At 45.3% G+C, this 18,717-nt stretch overlaps 2 protein-coding genes across 3 annotated transcripts; one reads left to right on the top strand and one right to left on the bottom strand.

The window, feature by feature from the left end:
• The first annotated feature begins 553 nt into the window (after positions 1–553).
• On the top strand, positions 554–9,537 carry PPIB (peptidylprolyl isomerase B). The gene is made up of 5 exons (XM_031955407.1): positions 554–745; positions 1,837–1,950; positions 2,396–2,489; positions 7,977–8,161; positions 8,768–9,537. The coding sequence occupies exons 1-5, from the start codon at positions 611–613 to the stop codon at positions 8,888–8,890; spliced, it is 651 nt and encodes a 216-aa protein (XP_031811267.1). The 5' UTR covers positions 554–610; the 3' UTR covers positions 8,891–9,537.
• SNX22 (sorting nexin 22) lies at positions 9,210–13,601 on the bottom strand. Of its 2 annotated transcripts, XM_003755642.3 has the most exons (6): positions 13,508–13,601; positions 12,742–12,825; positions 12,158–12,262; positions 11,635–11,729; positions 10,513–10,577; positions 9,655–9,896 (listed from the first exon to the last, which is right to left on the bottom strand). In XM_003755642.3, exons 1-6 carry the CDS (start codon positions 13,580–13,582, stop codon positions 9,772–9,774), a joined length of 549 nt encoding a protein of 182 aa, XP_003755690.1. In that variant the 5' UTR covers positions 13,583–13,601; the 3' UTR covers positions 9,655–9,771. The 2 variants fall into 2 exon arrangements, with proteins under 2 accessions (XP_031811269.1, XP_003755690.1); XM_031955409.1 differs by lacking the exon at positions 10,513–10,577 and having other exon boundaries at positions 9,210–9,896.
• Positions 13,602–18,717: the final 5,116 nt, after the last annotated feature.

An 18,717-nucleotide genomic window follows, 5' to 3' on the forward strand; every position in this document is an offset into this window, starting at 1 on the left:
TCTATAAAGAGAGGTTTGTGTCTGAGGGGAAAGCGGGCAAGCCGAATTGCGTGGAGCGGATTGGGGAGGATGGAGGGGTGGCCGCTTTGCACACGCAAGGCAAAAGATGCCTGCATCCCTCCCCGCCAGCGGCGCGCGCAGGCCCGGCCGGCAGCCTAGGGGGATAGAGCGCCTCGCCACGTGGGGCGAGGCTCCTGCCCGCCTGGAAGGCTCCCTTTGTGCTGAGAGGCCGCCCAATCCCAGCCTCTCTTTATGTCCTCTCGTCCCGCCCTGCCCAGTTATTGCTTCTATTGGCCAGCATCAGTGGAGAGCTGTCGGGGTTGGCCAACCGGGAAGCCCAATGATCTGGTGAGAACGTGGCAGCCAGCTAAGACGCCGCGTCCGCTCCGGTGCGGGCTCCGGGAGCTTTGGCTCCGCCCCCGCAGGGAGTCTCTATCTGGCGCCGGCCGCGGGGGGGCTTTCGCGTGCTTGTGCTCCTCGGAGCGCGGCTTCACCAGCCGGCGCCCCCGTTTCCCGAGAATGGTGGTGGCGGCCGAGGGGGGGGGTGGCCCCTGCCCCGCCCGCTGCCTGCCTCGGCGTTCCCCTGGCCGCGGCCGCGCCCGCAGGTTTGATGCTGCGTCTGACGGAGCGGAACATGAAGCTGCTGGTCTTGGCCGCCTTCGTTTTGGGCTCGGTGCTCTTCTTGCTTTTGCCGGGACTCTCCGCGGCAGACGAGAAGAAGAAAGGGCCCAAAGTCACTGCCAAGGTCTGAGCCCGACGGGGAGGCCGCGCCCGGAGGCCGGGCGGAAGGAGGCCGGGGCCCTCGTGGGGCTGCCCTCTTTCCCGGCCCGGATGGGCGCGGGGCGGGAGCGCGGCCTGGGGGGGGGGGGGGGGGGGGGGGGGGGGGGGGGGGCGCGGGGGGGGGGGGGGGGGGGGGGGGAGGCAGGGAGCCCCGGGGCACGTGCGCTTCCTCCCCCAGAGGCCCCCGGGGCGTCTGCCCCCAGGCCGTCTGCCCCCAGGCTGCCGGCGGTGCGTCCCCGCCATCAGCAGCGAGCGGGAGCCCCTCAAATGGGTGAACCAAGCAAGCCCCGGGACCCCAGTCTTGAATCGGAACATGACAATGACCTTGCTCATTCTCTGTGCTTGGAGAAAATGACTTGAGGAATTAAGAGCGGTTTCCCCCCTTCCCTACCTTACTGTTTCTAACTTGCCTTTTCATAAGTAATTTTCAAGCTAGCAGGTAATAGTTAATAGACTAATTAAATTCAAAAGTGATATGTATATGCACAGTTTGAAAGTGTTTTTGAGCTCTTATGGGGTCTTGTGATAGTCATATCACTTCCTCACTGTAGAGTGGCGAATCCCAAACTTTTTTGGTCTTAGGACCCATTTTATATCTCAAATTATTGATGACCCCCCCTCCCCAGCTGTTTTTTTTTTAAATATGGGTTTTTTTCCACTCGTATTTGATGTATTCAAAAATAAACTCATTATAAACATGACCTAAACAATGTTTTATGTGCTTCTGCACATATTGAAATGTGTTTCGGTTAAAATGTATGAAAAAAATCTGGCCTCACACATACATACTTGAAATTAGGAGCGGTATCTTAATAGGAAATAAAGACTTAAGGAATCTCCTTCAATGCTTTGAGAACCACATCTGCAATTTGACCCTGACCTAGTGAGGCAAATAAAAGTCAACACTTTATTCTTTTGGTTCATTTACATTAGTAACCAATGGGCACAAGTTGACTTCCCTTTCCCTCCCTACCCAAGAACCTTGCCTCAAAACTCAAGGAAGGAAAGGGATGGAAAAAAAAATGCTAAAAGGGCTTTTAATAATCTCAATTTCAGGTATATTTTGACCTACGAATTGGTGATGAAGATGTAGGCCGCATTGTCATTGGTCTCTTTGGGAAGACAGTTCCAAAGACAGTGGACAATTTTGTGGCTTTGTCCACAGGAGAGGTAAGTAGGAGGGACTTTATCCCAGGAGAGTGATTGACCCAAGTTTTCCAAGCTGCAAGGAAGCTACCTGGGTTTTTTGCTGTTGGTTGGTTGGCTAATTGTTTTTTAAAGGAGTATTCTAACCTTATTTGTTTATTTGCCTCCCTGGCTCTCATCATAACAAGAGGCTATGATGATAAATGAGAGACTATAACTTCCCCAGCAATGCCCATAAAGAAAGTTGGTCTTTTTTCTGAGCAATGCCAGTAGAGAAGAATTTATTTTGGACCCTTCATGGATTTGCCTAATAGCCCTGCTCCTGCTTGCTCCTCAGCACAGCATATAGTAACAATAGGTGTGGAATCACTCCTAAAAATAAGGGGCTTCTCTACCTCTCCTTGGCTTATGGACATAGTGTCCTTGCAAATCCCTTACTCTCAGTCCTTTTTTTTTCCTCCCTCCCCAGAAAGGATTTGGCTTCAAGGGCAGCAAATTTCACCGTGTGATCAAGGACTTCATGATTCAAGGTGGAGACTTCACCCGGGGTGATGGCACAGGAGGTAATGCCTAACCTGAACATTTATTTAGGCTTCTTTGAGAAAGGAATCTGCTGCTGCTGCTGCTCAGGGTGAAAGTATTGGGCAAGATTTTGTAACAGGTTATTTTTCTTCTTTTCTCATTTTCCCATAAATATACACTTGTCTCCACTGGGTCCACCAATGCTTTTTTTATCCTACAGAAATCCAGCAGGGATAGTGGGAAAGTAGCATGAGTGTTTCTTACAGATAGCAGAAATGCTGATCTACGTCTCACAGCAGATTGCTAATTAGCTGCTTCTAATATATATAGCACATGAGTTCACTGTCTTAGGTATAGCATGGAGAATCCCAGATGAATGTAATAAATCATGAGTCAGGCTTGTTTAAAGAGGAGCATTGTTATTGGGGAATAGCATCAGATTTCCTGAAAAACTAACTGAAAAGAGTATGTGACAAAGAAGAGTTAAGACATTCACATGGGCCACCCCATGTGAATTCATGCTAGAATTCTGTCACATCTTGCTGTGACTGGGGGACATTTATATATGTTACAATCTCATAGCCTAATCTTTGAAACCTGATTGTTTCGCCACCCTTTTTTAAATCTTGATACATTTGAAAATATTCTCTACTTTGCATGTAATGTAAGCTCTCTCTTCCCTTTCAACTGTCTCTTACTCCAGAAAAAAAAAAGATCACATTTATTGAGTATCTCTTAGAGATAATTAATGTGGTAGGCCTTCGTGGGCCTTTAATAGTTGTTATCTCAAGGAGATAAATCTAATTGGGAAACTTATCAACCAAATGAAAAATTGACTTAGATATTTCAGTAGTTGCAGAAAATAATAGAAACATCACAAAGCAGTGTGAGATTATGGAATTATTTTTATTAACATAAGATATAGGGAAATCACTATGCTGAAAAGATTGGTGCTTAGAAAAGACTGGTGCTGTTGGGGGAAAGGGATGAGGAAGGAAGCCTAAATGGTATAAACAAAGCTGCAGAAGCAGTAAAATACTTTATTTGAACAGAATGATTGGAAGGTAGGACCAGTTTTTGGCTAGATATGGTGGGAGCTAAACATCAGCAAGCATTTTTTTTAAAGAGCCTACTATGTACCGAGTACTGTAGTTAGCATTGGAGATAACAAGACAAAAATGGAATTGCAAGTCACTTTCATTTTATTGGGAGGGTAGGGGGAAGAGTGACAACATGTACATAAACATATAAACACACCATCTCTGGGCAAGGGCTGGGGAGCAGCAACTAGGAAAGTATGGTTGGTTCATAGTTTGTGTGGAGGGGAGTAATGTATATATAACTAGAAGGATAGAAGAGGCCAGTTTGTGTGGGATCTTGATTATTAGAAGAGTCTGTATTTTATTCTAAAAAATAAAGAGCCTCTGGAGTTTGAGTAAGAGGATAACATGGTAAAATCTGTCCTTTTGGAAAATCACTTTCATGATTGCAGAAAAATGGGGTAGGGAGAGACTTGGTAAGAAGTTGTTGCAGTAATTGAGAAGAAAGCTGATGAGGGCTTGGACTTTTGGATAGTGACTATGAGAAGTAGAACTTCAAAGATCCAGCAAATGATGTAATGATACAAAAGATGAAATTTGGAAACTGATTGATATATAGGGTGGGTGAAAAGATAAAGAGTAGAACCCAGGGGGCTGAACTGACAAGATCAAAGGATCAAAGTTGTATTTTAAGATATTGAGTGGTATTTGGATAAAACTGGAAGGAGTAACTAGTTAAGAAGTGACTGTACCACTCCAGTATAAAAGTAATGATAGAGTTTGAACTTGCATGGTATCATTGGGAATGAAAAAGGAAAGAATAGATTTCAAAAGCATCACAGAAGAATAATTGACAGGTATTTGTGAGCATATATATTAGATGTCACTTCTGACACAACAGATTTTTGACCATAGGCAAGTCACTTCATCTCTTACTTGGCTTTCTAATCTATATATGTTACTTTCTTCGCAGTATTGTTCAAAAGTTTGAGTGATGATGTTTAAAAGATTTGGATGATGATGATGATAAAAGTCAAGAGAATATAGAAACAAAAATAACTTTGAAGTTTTGAGACTGGATAGCCAGTCATAAAAATTGGGCTAGGGAGAAAGTCCAAGGGTGGTATTTAGTCATCCAAGCACAAAAGATTACATACATATATATATATATATATATATATATATATATATATATATATATATATATATATATATATATATATATATATTTTTTTTATTATAGCTTTTTATTTACAAGATATATGCATGGGTAATTTTACAGCATTGACAATTACCAAACCTTTTGTTCCAACTTTTCCCCTCCTTCCCCCCACCCCCTCCTCCAGATAGCAAGTTGACCAATACATGTTAAATATGTTAAAGTATAAATTAAATACAATATAAGTATACATGTCCAAACAGTTATTTTGCTGTACAAAAAGAATCAGACTTGGAAATAGTGTACTGTTAGCCTGTGAAGGAAATCAAAAATGCAGACAGAAAAAAATAGAGGGATTGCGGATTCTATGTAATGGTTCATAGTCATCCTGCAGAGTTGTTTCCCTGGGTGTAGCTGGTTCAATTCATTACTGCTCTATTGGAACTGATTTGGTTCGTCTCATTGTTGAAGAGGGTCATGTCCATCAGAATTGATCCTCATATGGTATTGTTGTTGAAGTATATAATGATCTCCTGGTCCTGCTCATTTCACTCAGCATCAATTCATGTAAGTCTCTCCAGGCCTTTCTGAAATTATCCTGCTGGTCGTTTCTTTCCGAACAATAATATTCCATAACGTTCATATACCACAATTTATTCAGCCATTCTCTAATTGATGGACATCCACTCAGTTTCCAGTTTCTGACCACTACAGAGACCTGCCACAAACATTCTTGCACATACAGGTCCCTTTCCCTTCTCATAAAAGATTATAAAAGTAGGAGGGGAATTAGATTAAGTGAGAGAGCTTAAAGGTACTTAAAAGAGGAGATCTTGACCAGCTCCCTCATTTTTAGGAAATTGGAGGCCCTGATCAATTAGGGCACACAAGCAGTTGTGGACTTCCCTCCTTCCCCCTCTCCCTCTCAGTTTTTAAACATTTTTATTTTTTTCAAAGTTTTGACTTCTAAATTCTATCCTTCTTCCCCTTCCCACCTCCTACTCTCATTAGTAAGCAAATATAGGTTATAAACGGGTAATTATGTAAAACAATTTCATATTAATCATTTCGTACCAGAAGACTCAAAAGAAATAAAATGAAAAATAGTATGTTTCATTCTGTATTCAGTCAGTATCGATTGTTTCTCTGGAGGCAACTAGTATGCTTCATCATTAGTCCTTTGGGATTGTCTTGGATCATTGTATTGCTGAGAATAGCTAAGTCCATCACAATTGGTCATCTAATAATATTGCTGTTACTGTGTACAATGTTCTCCTGTTTCTCTTCACTCTTCAATGCTTCCAGTTCCAGATTTTGAACTTAGGAACTCTGAATCCTCTTCGTGATCAGGAATTCAGGAGTATGTGAATGTATGATTAAAAAATAGAAACGTTAATTGGTACAGTAGTAATTGCAAATTTTGTTTTAATACTTTTTAAATCATTTTTATTAAAAGTTAATCATAACATGGAAAAATGTTGTGTAGTTGTTGTATCCAAAGTGTTCCAAACTCTACAACCACGTATCATGAGAATTTGTGATTCTTACAGAATTTTGTGTTAAGTATACCTCTTGGGATATGTAAACGTCCACGATGGCATTCACTGATAAAGAAATTTTATAGTTGTGATGGAGTGCCATGAAATTTAATACTTGCAGTCCAGATTGCTATAGTTTATACTTTTCTGTATGTTTCAATCCAGGGGTAGACCATTTGTATTCATCATGCCAAGAATGAGAATTATCCAGAGTCATTGATTTTTCCATGTTTTGGTTTGTTTGTTTGTTTGTTTTTTAACTTATTTATTTATTATAGTTTTGTTGACAAAACATATGCATGGGTAATTTTTCAACATTGATCCTCACAAAAACTTTTGTTCCACCTTTTCCCCTCCTTCCCTGTCTCCTCCCCCAGATGGCAAGTAGTCCCATACTTGTTAGATATGTTAAAGTATATATTAAATACAATATCTGTATATATATATTTATACAGTTGTCTTGCTATAAAAGAAAAATTGAATTTAGAAAGAAGGTAAAAATAAACTGGGAAGAAAAGCAAAAATTCAAGTAAACAATACATGTTTTGGTTTGTAAAGAAAATAATATTTATTTCTTGGACATTTTTGAAAAATAATTTAAGAACTTATGTATCTGCTTCTAGATAACTGTGTAAGACTGCTTTCTTTCAAGAAGTTAATGAATTTTTTTTTTTAAGTTGTTAACACTTTTTTTTTGTACCAGCCATTTTCCAATATTTTTCCCTCCATCCACCAGTATCTTCCTTTGTAATAAAGAAAAGTTAAACAAAACAACCAAATAACTCGATGTGGGTGACACTATCCATAGCAGTTTCCTTTAGACAAACCACTGCCCTTCCCCAAAGCAAGGACATATATTTTATAATCTGCCTACTAGAATCAGTACTAGATTTATCTATTTAATTTGAGTTCATTTTCCACATATATTATTGTAGTCAATTCTGATAATTCAATTTTCTTTAATTCATATCAGTTTATACAAATTTTTGTATTTTTCTTTGAATTCCTCATTGTTTTACAGTGCAGTGTTTTATTTTGTTTTGTTTTGTTTTTTGGTTACATGTTGTGGTACCTTGTGTTAAGCCTTTTTCCATTCAATAGAAGCCTTCTTAAAGCCTTCAGAAAGAAGTCTGTGGATGGATAGATGAGTGGATGAGTATTCTCTACAAACAGATTGAGAAGTTTGAAGGAGGGGAAGAAACATGAAGTCCTTTTGTACAATTAAACTATTTTTTAGAGATCATTGTTCAGTCCTTCAAGCTATTCAATGCCAGAGTAAGGGTCTAAGTAAAAAAAAAAAAAAAAAAATACATCTCTTTTTAATCCCTTCTAAGAAGAAAAAGATTTTTGTTTTAAACTTAGTGTGAGATATTTTATTTGTTTCCTGAACAATCTTGGTCACCTTTAGTTTACACTAAAACGATTCTCCATCCATCTGCTCTTTGTATGGCTGTTGCTGTGTATGTTGGAGTATCAGCAATTCATTCCACAGCTTTTTTCCCCCTTATCTATCCCCTATCATTCTGAACATAAATGATTTAATCCATAAGTTATACTGCAGCTCTCATTACATTTTTTGGTCATTTATGTTTCTCAATAATTGGAATTGGATTTTACTCATCAGTGAGACTTGCCGGAAGTTCTAGGGAAAATTAACTATTTTCTGTCCTGATTCTTTCTTATCAAGTTCACTTTAGTTGTATTATATGTACAGATATTTCTACCCTTTGTACTAAATTTGGAATCCTAGTTGGTTTTCCATTCCAACCTAAGATATGCTTTAATTTGTAGGAAAGAGCATCTATGGTGATCGCTTTCCTGATGAAAACTTTAAGCTGAAGCACTATGGGCCAGGCTGGGTGAGCATGGCTAATGCTGGCAAGGATACTAACGGTTCCCAGTTTTTCATCACTACTGTCAAGACACCGTGGCTGGATGGAAAACATGTGGTGTTTGGCAAAGTTCTAGAAGGAATGGTAAGTGGTGGAGACTGGGCACATAGGACTTTATTCCTCTCATTCGGTGTCTCTGCTAATACTAATAATCATCCTTGGCCCTGCATTAGTCCCAGCTTGCTGGGTGCCCTGTTTCTGAGTCCCTAAAGAAACTGAGTGGGAGAAATCAGAGTAAGACTACCAAGGTGCAAGTAAGGGAAGGTTATACTGTCCTCTACTGCTGGAAACATGTAACTGTAGAGCTGCTTGGTTACTGTGTGAAAAGGGAGCTGTTGCCCTTGATTGTGACTCAGGATCTCTTCTGTTAGCCTATGGCTTGAACCCTTCTCCTTATTCCCAAACCCTGCAGCCTTTGCCAGGCTCTAAGCCAACTTAGTGAATGGTAAAGGAAGAACAGGTTCAGTCCCGTTGGTACCAAGGTACCTGCTCCCTCCTCTTTCCTTTGTTTAGAAATATGGGGTAACAAAGTGATACTTGGGAAGAATGGATTTGATAATGGGATAATTTTTGGTTAGAAGTTCAGTGGGAACATTCAATCTGTCTAGAGATGAGTTCTCTGGATTGGACAGTTCTGTATTTGTTGACACTAATCCCGACCTACCCCTTGTTTTTTCTTTTCATTATTAGGATGTGGTACGAAAGGTGGAAAACACCAAGACAGACGGGCGGGACAAGCCCCTGAAAGACGTGACAATAGCTGACTGTGGCACAATTGAAGTGGAGAAGCCCTTTGCCATTGCCAAGGAGTAGGCTTCCCTGAAGACCTGCTTTCCAGGCTGTGCAGGCAGCACTGCCCCTGTGGGGACTGAGGCCTGGTCTGGTCCCTGTGGCAGCCCTGGGCTCCTCTACAGCCTGAGGTGCCGACCTCTGACTGAGCTGACCCAGAATCCATCCTCACATTCCACAGCCCCTCAGGCCCAGTTTTGTAAAGAAAACACAAGCCAATAAAGAAGAAAACTTTTTTATAGAAAGTGAGTGGGCTGGGTTCATCCCTTGCCCTTAATAAGCATCTAAGCTTAGCCCAGCCTAACCCCACCCTGTACCCTTCCAAAAAAATTTTTTTCCAAGGGCAGAGTAGGGCCTGCTTCCTATAGAACTTCCTTTCGCCCTCTCTCCCTCTGTTCTCTTTTGCCCTTCCCCGGATGTCTTTGGAAGCCAATTGGAGCACTATCCTGCCCTGGACTAAACTAGATCTGGACCAGTGGGCAAGAGGACAAATACTGGTCTCCTAGAAACTGTACTTCCAAAGAGTGGAGCGTCTCCTTCACTACTCATCATCCCTCCCCATTATTACCTCCATCCTCTCACCCTGTATGCTGCCTGGGCCCTTTTTTCTCACTGTGGTTCCTTTCTTCCAATACAAAAGCCCATTCTGTTTTCTCTGGGCTCATCCCTAAGAGAGACTCCTTTTATTCTGTGTTCTTCCCATCTTGGGGTGGAGAGGGGGTGGGAAGGCAAGTATCCCTCAGTACTTGCCTATCAATTGGGGTCAAAATTGAAGTTGTAATGTGCCTGCCTAGCTTCATGTTAAGAGTTGGCTCCCATCAGGAAAGTTTGGCTCTGAGCCTGTGGTCCCCCTCAGCCAAGGGTCAGGGTGCTACAGGGAGGTCTGGTTGACAGTTTTACTCCCCTCAGGGTCCCGGATGCAGTTGGGATGGTATGAAATGGGAGTCCTTCAGCTGGGTTACAGTGGTGCATCCGCTGTAGCCATAGAAGCCCTGTAACACTCCACTCACCACCATGTTGGGGATTGATTCTAAAAGAGAAAACAAAATTCAGGCTGAGTAGGAGACTGAAAATAGTTCTATAGTGTGTGCTTACGCTGCTTTTCTGTCTTGTCCTTCCAGAAGGTACTTTTGTTAGCTCTAAGTGAAAGGGTACAAACAAGACTCGTAAGCTGGCTTCTCCAGACACGGCTAACAAGGATCACCAGGAGGAAGGAAATTAGATTTGGCTATCTATGTCCTGACCCTTAAACTACCCCTCTTACTACTCAAGCCTGTTCCTTTTTGGGGTGAGTGTAGAGGACAGCTTCTAAACCAGAGCCTGATCATTAGCCAGGCTCCTGTTAACAGGAACCAAGCAGCAATGGGTCCTATGACCTTTTCCTCTCCTTAATGATGTTCTGCTATCCAGACACTGCCAACAGCTTACGAATGGGAGTGAGACATGTGGCCACCCCAGCAACCTCGGGGAGTGGGACCAGACCACCCGTCTGACACCTTCACTTAAGACAAGCTGCCAGAGCTTCCTCCATCTAGGCCAAATGCTAGAGAATTTGCAGGGACGTCCCCCATCCCTGCTCAAAGCCAACACAGACAGCACAGGCTTCAAAACTGCTGCATCTTGATAGTTCTTGACATTTTACTTGCCTAAAGGGCTTTGAATGTATGGATCCCGGTGGAAGCTCACGACTGGTCGGTGGGGTAGCTGAGTACTGGAGAAAAAAGAGGTTGGTCAGCTTTAATACAAAGCCCCATACACTTAGGATTTGGGATCTCGAACAGAGCGCCGACCCAAATGCAAGTGGTATGAGATGGAGGGATCAGGGCCACCAGACAAGGTGCTGGGACTGCGTTCTCAGACGCGGCCACTCCAGAAACTGCGCGAAGCCAGAGTGCACATGGGAAACTGGTGGCTGTAGAATCCCCACCTCTGTCTGTCATTAGACAAATTACTTCCCTTTGGGTCCTGACCTAAGGAAGGTCCCTTCACAAGCCCTAAATCTTATGCTAAGACAGGTAAGGTTTCCATCTGTGCCATCCACGGGTAGTCCCACATTGACAGGAGTGGCCACGAGGGGGCAGCACGCGCTTCAGCCAGACCCAGGTCCCCGGCCGGAGAAGCAGAACAATAGCTAAGCCGTGCCCTTCTGCTGGCCTGCTGTGGCTGGGCATGAGCTCACCCGGGGGCTGAACGGGAGAAGAGACACATGATTGACTGCTGCCAGTCCCTCTGAGCGGCCTCTGAACCAGGAAAGCCCCGGCAGCCCTGCAGGGAAGAGGTAGCACAAAGCCTCTAGGGAGCCCTGCTTCTAATTAAAACCAACTTATTTACTAAGTTAGGCTGTTGAGTAGCTTAAAGAGTGAATAGGAGGAGGGCAGCTAGATGAAGCATTTGATAGAGCACTATCCCTGGAGTCGGGAAAACCTGAGGTCAAATCCAGCCTTAGACACACTTCCTGGCTGTGTGACCCTGTGCAAGTCACTTAATTCCAATTGCCTCAAAAAAAAAAAAGGTAAATTCTAAGGCAAAGACTCTATCTGAAAGAATACTAAGTATACCAGTGGTAAGACTCAGTTATGTGACAAAAAGAATATTATTTGATAAGTATTAGAGGAAGGAGGGCAGCAAAAACTATGCAAAAGAAACCCACAAATTTTTTACCTGCCTTCTCAAGGCCAGATCTCCACTGGTGTTCTTAAAGAGCTGGCTGAAGACAAACTAAAGGCCCCTTCTCAATTCCCACCCTTATGTTTCTAGTATCCACTCACTCCATGCTGCTGGTCTTAGGGTCTGAAGGGAAATGTCGAAGTTTCAGAAATTCCAGCATCTCCTTGGGGACTTCCTGATTGAGATACAGCACACCCTGAGGAACAAAATCAACAAACAATACTTCCATTTGCTGAACACTGTGATAGGAACTAAGAGTGAAACAATCCCTGACCTCAAGGACTCATATTCTTATGAGAGACAAAGGTATAAAATTTTACAAATAAAGAATAGTGATTATGTGAGAGCATCTATAACCAAGATGATAGTGTCAGGAAAGACTTCTTGTAGGAGGCACTTGAAGTGAAAAATGAAAGAAACTTGGAATCTCAAGAGAAGTGGAGAAGGAATAGATTCTAGGTATGATGTGGGCAGGAAGGGCAATGAAATATACACAGATCCACATGCTAGGAGCGCAACAGATACACATCCCTGCAGTGAGACACCTCCAAAAAAGATTTCCTGTTTACTGAGCCCTAAAGTTAGCGTCTAGGAAGAAAAGAAGCCCCGCTCTGCCCTTCTTACCTGAATATAAGCCTCTAATCCCTGTCGACGCTGCTCCAGAACCTTGGGCCTCCAGTTAGGCACTCGTTTGGGGGGAAAGTCGGGCACTTTGCAAGACTTCTTAATCTGTCCAAAGCCATAAGAAACCCGCTCAGAGGTCCCGATTCTCAGGAACTGGGGCCCCAAGTAAAACATTCTAGTTCCAATTCCTATTCCTTTGCTTTATCCCCACCTTCTCCAATAGGGTCCCTCTTCTGGGTAGGGGTGAGTGGTAAATTCAGACTTCACCTTAAACTAAGCACCCTGGGCGTGCACTCTGAAAGTCAGGCATCAAAGCACCTCAAAAAGCCAAATCTTCCCATATCCTCCAGTACACACACTTGTCACTCCATAGGTATTCTCACATTGTTCTCCCCCTTCCTCCACCCCCTTTTCAAACCGTGGGAGGGACCAGTAATTTGAAGTTAAGATGGATCTCAAATAGGTAATTGGCGGTCCCAGGCCCCTGGAGGGCTGGCTTTGGCCCCGGGTAGAACAGAACTAGGTCTCCCGTGTCATTCAGCTCTCCGTAGCCCAAGGGACAGGCGCTCCTCCCTGCTTCTCACCTGCTTGTGCAGGGCATGGAACTCGCTGTAGCGCCGGTGAATGGTGTGCCTTCTCCCGTTGCAGAGGACTTCCACCCTGAACACCTAAAGGGGAGAGGGGAGCGCGAGAGTGTGAGCGAGCCCCCACGGCCGCGCAGATTCAGGACAGTACTGAGAAGGGCGAGGTAGAACTCCAATTCCTCTCTTCTCTTTCCACCCCGAATAGCCAAGAGAAGACCGGGCAGCAGTTCTCTCTTACAGCCAGTCTCAGCGGCTGAGCATCGCTCCGCACAAAGGCCCTTTCAGAAGAGCCCCTGCGCCAGGGGAGCTCCGGGGACACTGAGCCGCTCACCTCCCTTTCCCCTCTCTCCCCCTCGCTCTCCCCGAGCAATCTAGGTCGATCGAAGGAGGATGGTGGTGAAGGAGTCAGACGCAATCCCCTTGGCCCTCCAGGGCAAAGTTCACCAATTACAAGGGTCGAAGACTACCACCCCCTCCCCATTTCCCTCAGTCCGCTGGGATGTAGCTCAGCGCCACTAACCGCGCTGGGGCGGGGAAATCTCTGCTTTTTGACCCCCCCAACCTCCCCGCCTCTCAATTAACGTGTAGGAGAAACAGAGGGGGATGAAATCCCCAGGCTCTCTAGCTGGAAGCAGAGCAACTCGGGATGAAACTAATGGCAGAGCCTCCCCACAGCTCCTGCTCGGGTCTCCCCTTCCGTAGCAGCCCAAGCCCCCCGCCCAAGGTTTTCTTCCGTTCCCAATGGGAGCACTGCCCGAACGCTCACCATATGGCCTTTCTCCAGGCTCCTCTCGGGGTCCGCAGCCTCCGGCCCCACGGAAGGAACGTGTACTTGTAGCATCCCCAACCCAAAGCCGCCTCCGGCCCCAGCAACCGCGATCCCGGACTCCTGCCCTGCCGAGCGACGCTCCCTCCCCGAGTTGGCTCCGCCCCGCCGGCCCCGGCCCCACCTGGGCTCCGCCCCCGCCCCTGCAGGGTCCGGAGGGTCCCCCTCGCTCGCCCTCGCCTGTGGGAGCTGAGTGGAGCGGGCGAAGCTGAGCGACCTGCGCCGGAGTCGGCTCCAGAGAAGCCCGGGGCAGAGAGAAAGAAGTTTCCGTCTTTTCGGCCAGCTTCTCTTTGCTGGGAGCCTGGGCAGGTAAAGCCGCCCGCTTTCCCCGAGCTTGCGCTCTCGTGGAGCGCCCAAACTAGGAGAGCAACTAGGACCGGACCCAGAGGACTTCTGCCCAGGGCGCTGAAATTTAGAGGAGGAGGACTCCCTCAGTGCTGAGAGAAATAATGCCGCGTGATGTCATGAAGGGACTGAAGCTTCAGACTCAGAGGCTCTGCCTTCAGATCCTCGGTAAGTCACTCTGGGACCCATGGCGACACTTAACTAGCTCATCACCTCACTTTAATCGAGTTTCAAAATGGGTACCCTCCTAGCCGGCCAAACTCTATCCAGTCCCAAATCTCAATCAGCACTTGCATAACAAGAATTAATAATGAAAATAGGAAGGGACTACACATCAAGTGGTTTCAGTTATTCCTTGCGAGCATTGTGCTCTGGGGTCTTTAGCTGCGCCACCCCAATTTGTCTTAAAAATTGATTTGAGGGTATTTTTTAGTGATGTTTATTCCAGGCAGGAAAAACACTAGTTCTGGTTTTATCAGTGTTCCTGGAGAATCTTTTCTTTCCACTCCTTCCCCTTGGCCTTAAATGTGAGTGTGTGTATGTGTAATTTATATAAATCAGGTAATATTGATCCTGTATCCACAGAGAGATAGATATCCTTTGTTTTTACATCTTTTATTTCCTACAGTATTCCTCCCTCCATCCCTACTAGCCAAAAAAAGGATCTCTTAGAATAAAGTTGAAAGAAAAGAAAAATGTCCAGGAAACTTAACAGTGTATCAAAAAAGTTTATTTGTGGAATCCTTCACTTCTTCAAAGGGAAGAGGGGAGATGTCTTAACATTTTCCTTGGAGGCCAAGATTGGGCATTGTAATTCCATAACATTTAATTTTTATTGCTTTTTTGTTGTTGTTTCCATTGAAGTCATTGTAGTTGTTTGACACATTGTTTTTCTGGTTCTTCTTATTCATTGTTTCAGTTCCTATGAGTCTTTCACTCTTAGTGTTTATCATTTCTTTTTGGCCTGTAGAATTCCATTCCATTCATGGGCCACAACTTCTTTAGCCCTTTCCCAATCCTTTTGCATCTCCTTTTGTTTCCCATTTCTGTGTCAACCCCAAAAGATGCTGGTATAAAATATTTTGTCATTGATCTTCTTAGAGAATAGATTTATCAAACTCTACACTTCAGCATTTGCACAACCCCTGCCTGTCTTCTAAAATCTGCCCTCAAAAGAATGTTCAACATTCCAGCTTTGTTGTGTGCAGGTTGTGAGAAGAAGGGAAAAGCCCACAGAAGTCTGCTTGTTCCGGGATCAGGGGTAAAAGGTAGGAAAGGAAACAAAGGAAAAGAAAGGCTAGGATTATGTCTGGAAATTTGCATTCCCACATATCCAGTGACTAACCAAATATAGTCCTTTCTCCCTCCACAGCATCTTTCACAATTTTTCCCTTACTCTTTTCTTACAGGGCCATCATTCTGATACTCATCTATATCAGCTCTCACCTAGAGCATTGAAGGAGCCTCCTAAGTCTCTCCTATTTCCAATTCATTCTCTATGAAGCTGTCAAAGTAATTTTCCTAAATAAAATATCTGACTGTTTCACGGTCCTCCTCAAACCCCGGAATTCTCTTTTACTCTAGGAACAAAAACTCCTTTATTTGTCATTTAAAGCCTTAACCTGAATGCAATCAACCTTTTCAGTCTATTACTGGCTTTTCCATATTCTGTGGTCCAACAAAACTGGCCTTCTTGCTCTTTCTCATACACGGCACTCCGTTTCCCTCTCCAAGCCTTTCTGGAAGCCTAGAATCCACTCCCTACTTCTTGGAATCTCTTTATCCCTTCCTTCAAAACACTCTGAGCACCGTGTCCTCCACAAGCTTTTCCTGATTGCCCCAGCTCCTCAATCTCCAAACTGCCCTACCTTTATTTTGTATGTACACACACATATGAATATTGTTCCTTCTAATTGAATGTAAGCTTCTTGAGGGCACATACTTGGCATTGAAGAATGTTTGTTAATTGGTTGATTGAGCTTTTCCGTCTTTTGTCTGTTATTGTTCAGTCACTTCAGTCTTGTGCCTGACATTCATTCCTTGACCCTGCTGGGGTTTTCTTGGCAAAGATACTGCAGGGGTTTGCCATTTCCTTCCCCAGTTCATTTTACAAATGAGGAAATGGAGGTAAATGACTTACTTAGGTTCTCACAGCTAATAAGTGTCAATCAGTGAAGGCTCAGACTCCTGGTGAGATTCTTTCTCACTGGGGAAGAATTTGTAGGTTGGGATCTGGGGGCTCAACCCAAATTTAGGCTGTCTTCACCTTCCTATAAGAGTTCTTGTTATCACCTTAATCCAACTCCTCATTACAGCCAGGGAAACTGAGGCCCAGGAAGGGAGGGGGATTGTCCAAGGTGGTAGGATCCCCACTCAGAATCTGAGCCCAGATCTTTCCACCAACCTCATTTGGTCCACTGCTCTACTTCCACACCCTCTGCCTTCCCTAGTTATACCAAAGCAAGAATGTCCTGATGTCTCTTATCTCCTTAATTCAATCGAACATTTATTCAGTCCCTGCTATGTGCCAGTGTGCCAGCAAGGGGTGCATGGGGAGGAGGGGGAATTATACTTTGCCTTTGTTCCTCTTACCATAAACGCTTCCCTTACCCCCAGGAGCAGCATCCTGCAGCAGCCCCGGCATCAGCGCTGAACCTGCTCCCTGTGAAGGGAATGACCAACGGTCAGGAGAAGCAGCTGGTTTCATTTTCTTACTTCAAATCCTGCAGCTTCCTCTTGTGGGGTTGTCTGATCTCTTCCCCGTGTAGCCCGGTGTTTGTGAAAGAGGGATTGTTAGATAACGGGGACACACCCCTGACCCTGCCCCAGGAGAGACTGAGGGGCCAGGCTGTTTGGGCCCAGAAGGCCTGCTCTGTGCTAGGAACTCCGGCAGTCCGTCTGCAGTAAGCATGCATTTTGTGCCGGGCACTGAGCATGGGGGTAGAATAGGAGGGAAAGGCCCCTGCCCCACAGCCTGGTGGGGGAGAATCCACCAGTTTGGAGAGCCCCTGGGAGCATCGGGCTGCCTGAAGGTGTTGGGAGAAGTTCCCGGGTCGGCTGTAGCCCTGGGCTCAGGAATGGTCCTTTTCTTCCAGTCTGGGCAGGACAGAGAGATGGAATCTCCAAGGGGCAGAAACGGGGCGGCCAGCGCTGCAGAGCACGGAGCACCGGCCCAGGCCCGAGGGCCCGAGTTCAAATCCAGCCTCAGCTACTTACCCGCTGTGTGATCCTGGGAGGCTCACTTAGCGTTTGTTACCTCAAAGAAGGAGAGAGACAGAGACAGAGACAGAGACGGACACAAGAGAAGCAGAGACAGAGGGAATGAATATGAATGTGAGTAATGTGCAGGATTTGGAGTCAAGGAAATTCTACTGCATAATCCACCTTTCTGACCTTCGTTTCCCTCACCTTTCAGGCTGCGAACTTCACCCGTAATAACCAGCTCACAAGGTTGTGGTGAGGCTCAAACTTGTATGTAACTCGTTATGTCACGGCAGCTTTTGATTCTTGTTAACATTGTGCTGATTTCGGTGTGATTGTGCCCCGTTCTGGCACAGTCTGGGCACGAGCCAGCCAGGCCCTGTCCAGAACATAGGGTAGAACAATCTCAGTCTGCAGGAAATTAAAAAACTCGGGCCCTTGTGATCCTTGTTCCATGAATCTGGTCTCTTTCCCACCTTTCCCCTATAACCCTACATGCCTATTGATTTCCCTCTTCCTCCCTGACCTCTGCCCTTATCCTCCCCAAACCTGGGCCCAGCAGCCCTTGGGCTCCTACCGAGGGAAGAAAATCACTCTGGAGCCTTTGTGTGCTCAGGACACTGCGAGCAGCCTTTCCCCCTCCCGAGGCATGGGGCCAGTGCACTGGGGATGGGGGCTAAGGGAGAGCAAAAATGGACGCGAGCCAGGGGCGGGGGGCAGAGAAGGGCCCATGGAAGGGACACAGCGTGGAGGCCCCAGAGCCCAGAAGGCCCTGCTTCCGTGTCTGCTATAGAGTCTGCATGGGTGTGGTGGCCATGAGGAGAGAGGAGCTGCTCTGTTCTGTGGGGCCGGCCCTCCTGGGGTGTGGTGGAGGGACTGCCAGGCTGGCCTGGGGCCAGGAGAGCTGGGGGCCCTACCCTGCTCCTGCCCAGGGCTGCTCTGACTGGGGGGGGGGGGTCACTGCCCCTGGGTGTCCACCTGGCAACTCGCTTGTGAGCAGGCACACACACAGACACATACAGACAGACACACAGACACATGCACGCACACATTTCCAAACGTAACAGAACCCAAAAAGAGGATTTGTTGAGAAAATGGAGACTCAGTAGCTTAAAAAATATATGATGAATTTTACATGCTACTTTTTAAACTGTGCTGCCTGTCTAGCCACATTCTGAACTTCATGCTGTTCTATGCATTAAAAAAATTTGCAGTGTCCTTTTAGGGCGTCACTGTAGCTAATCTCTCTCCCTTCCATCATCTGCCCTGAATGAAAAACTGAGAAAAAGAAAAGAAAAACTTTGGAATAAGTAAATATAGTTAGGCAAAGGAGTCATGTCCAAAAGTGTCTCTTTTAGTACCTTGAGACTGTTAGAAATACACTCTTAACACTAAAAATCAGATATCAAGGAAAATTTATTAAAGAAGAATCTTAATGAATCCTCTTACCGTTTCTGGCCAGAAGTGGGTCCCACTCTTCTTCTGGAAAAGGGAATGCAGAGCACAGAAGTGGGGGAACCTTTATATTTGCTAGTGTGGAGCAGCCCCTCCCTCCATTTCATCCAGGTTACAGTCTTACTGATCCACCCACTACTTGTGGGCGC

Source organism: Sarcophilus harrisii, chromosome 2 (genome assembly GCF_902635505.1).
Source record: "Sarcophilus harrisii chromosome 2, mSarHar1.11, whole genome shotgun sequence".
In the NCBI taxonomy this organism is placed as follows: Eukaryota; Metazoa; Chordata; class Mammalia; order Dasyuromorphia; family Dasyuridae; genus Sarcophilus; species Sarcophilus harrisii.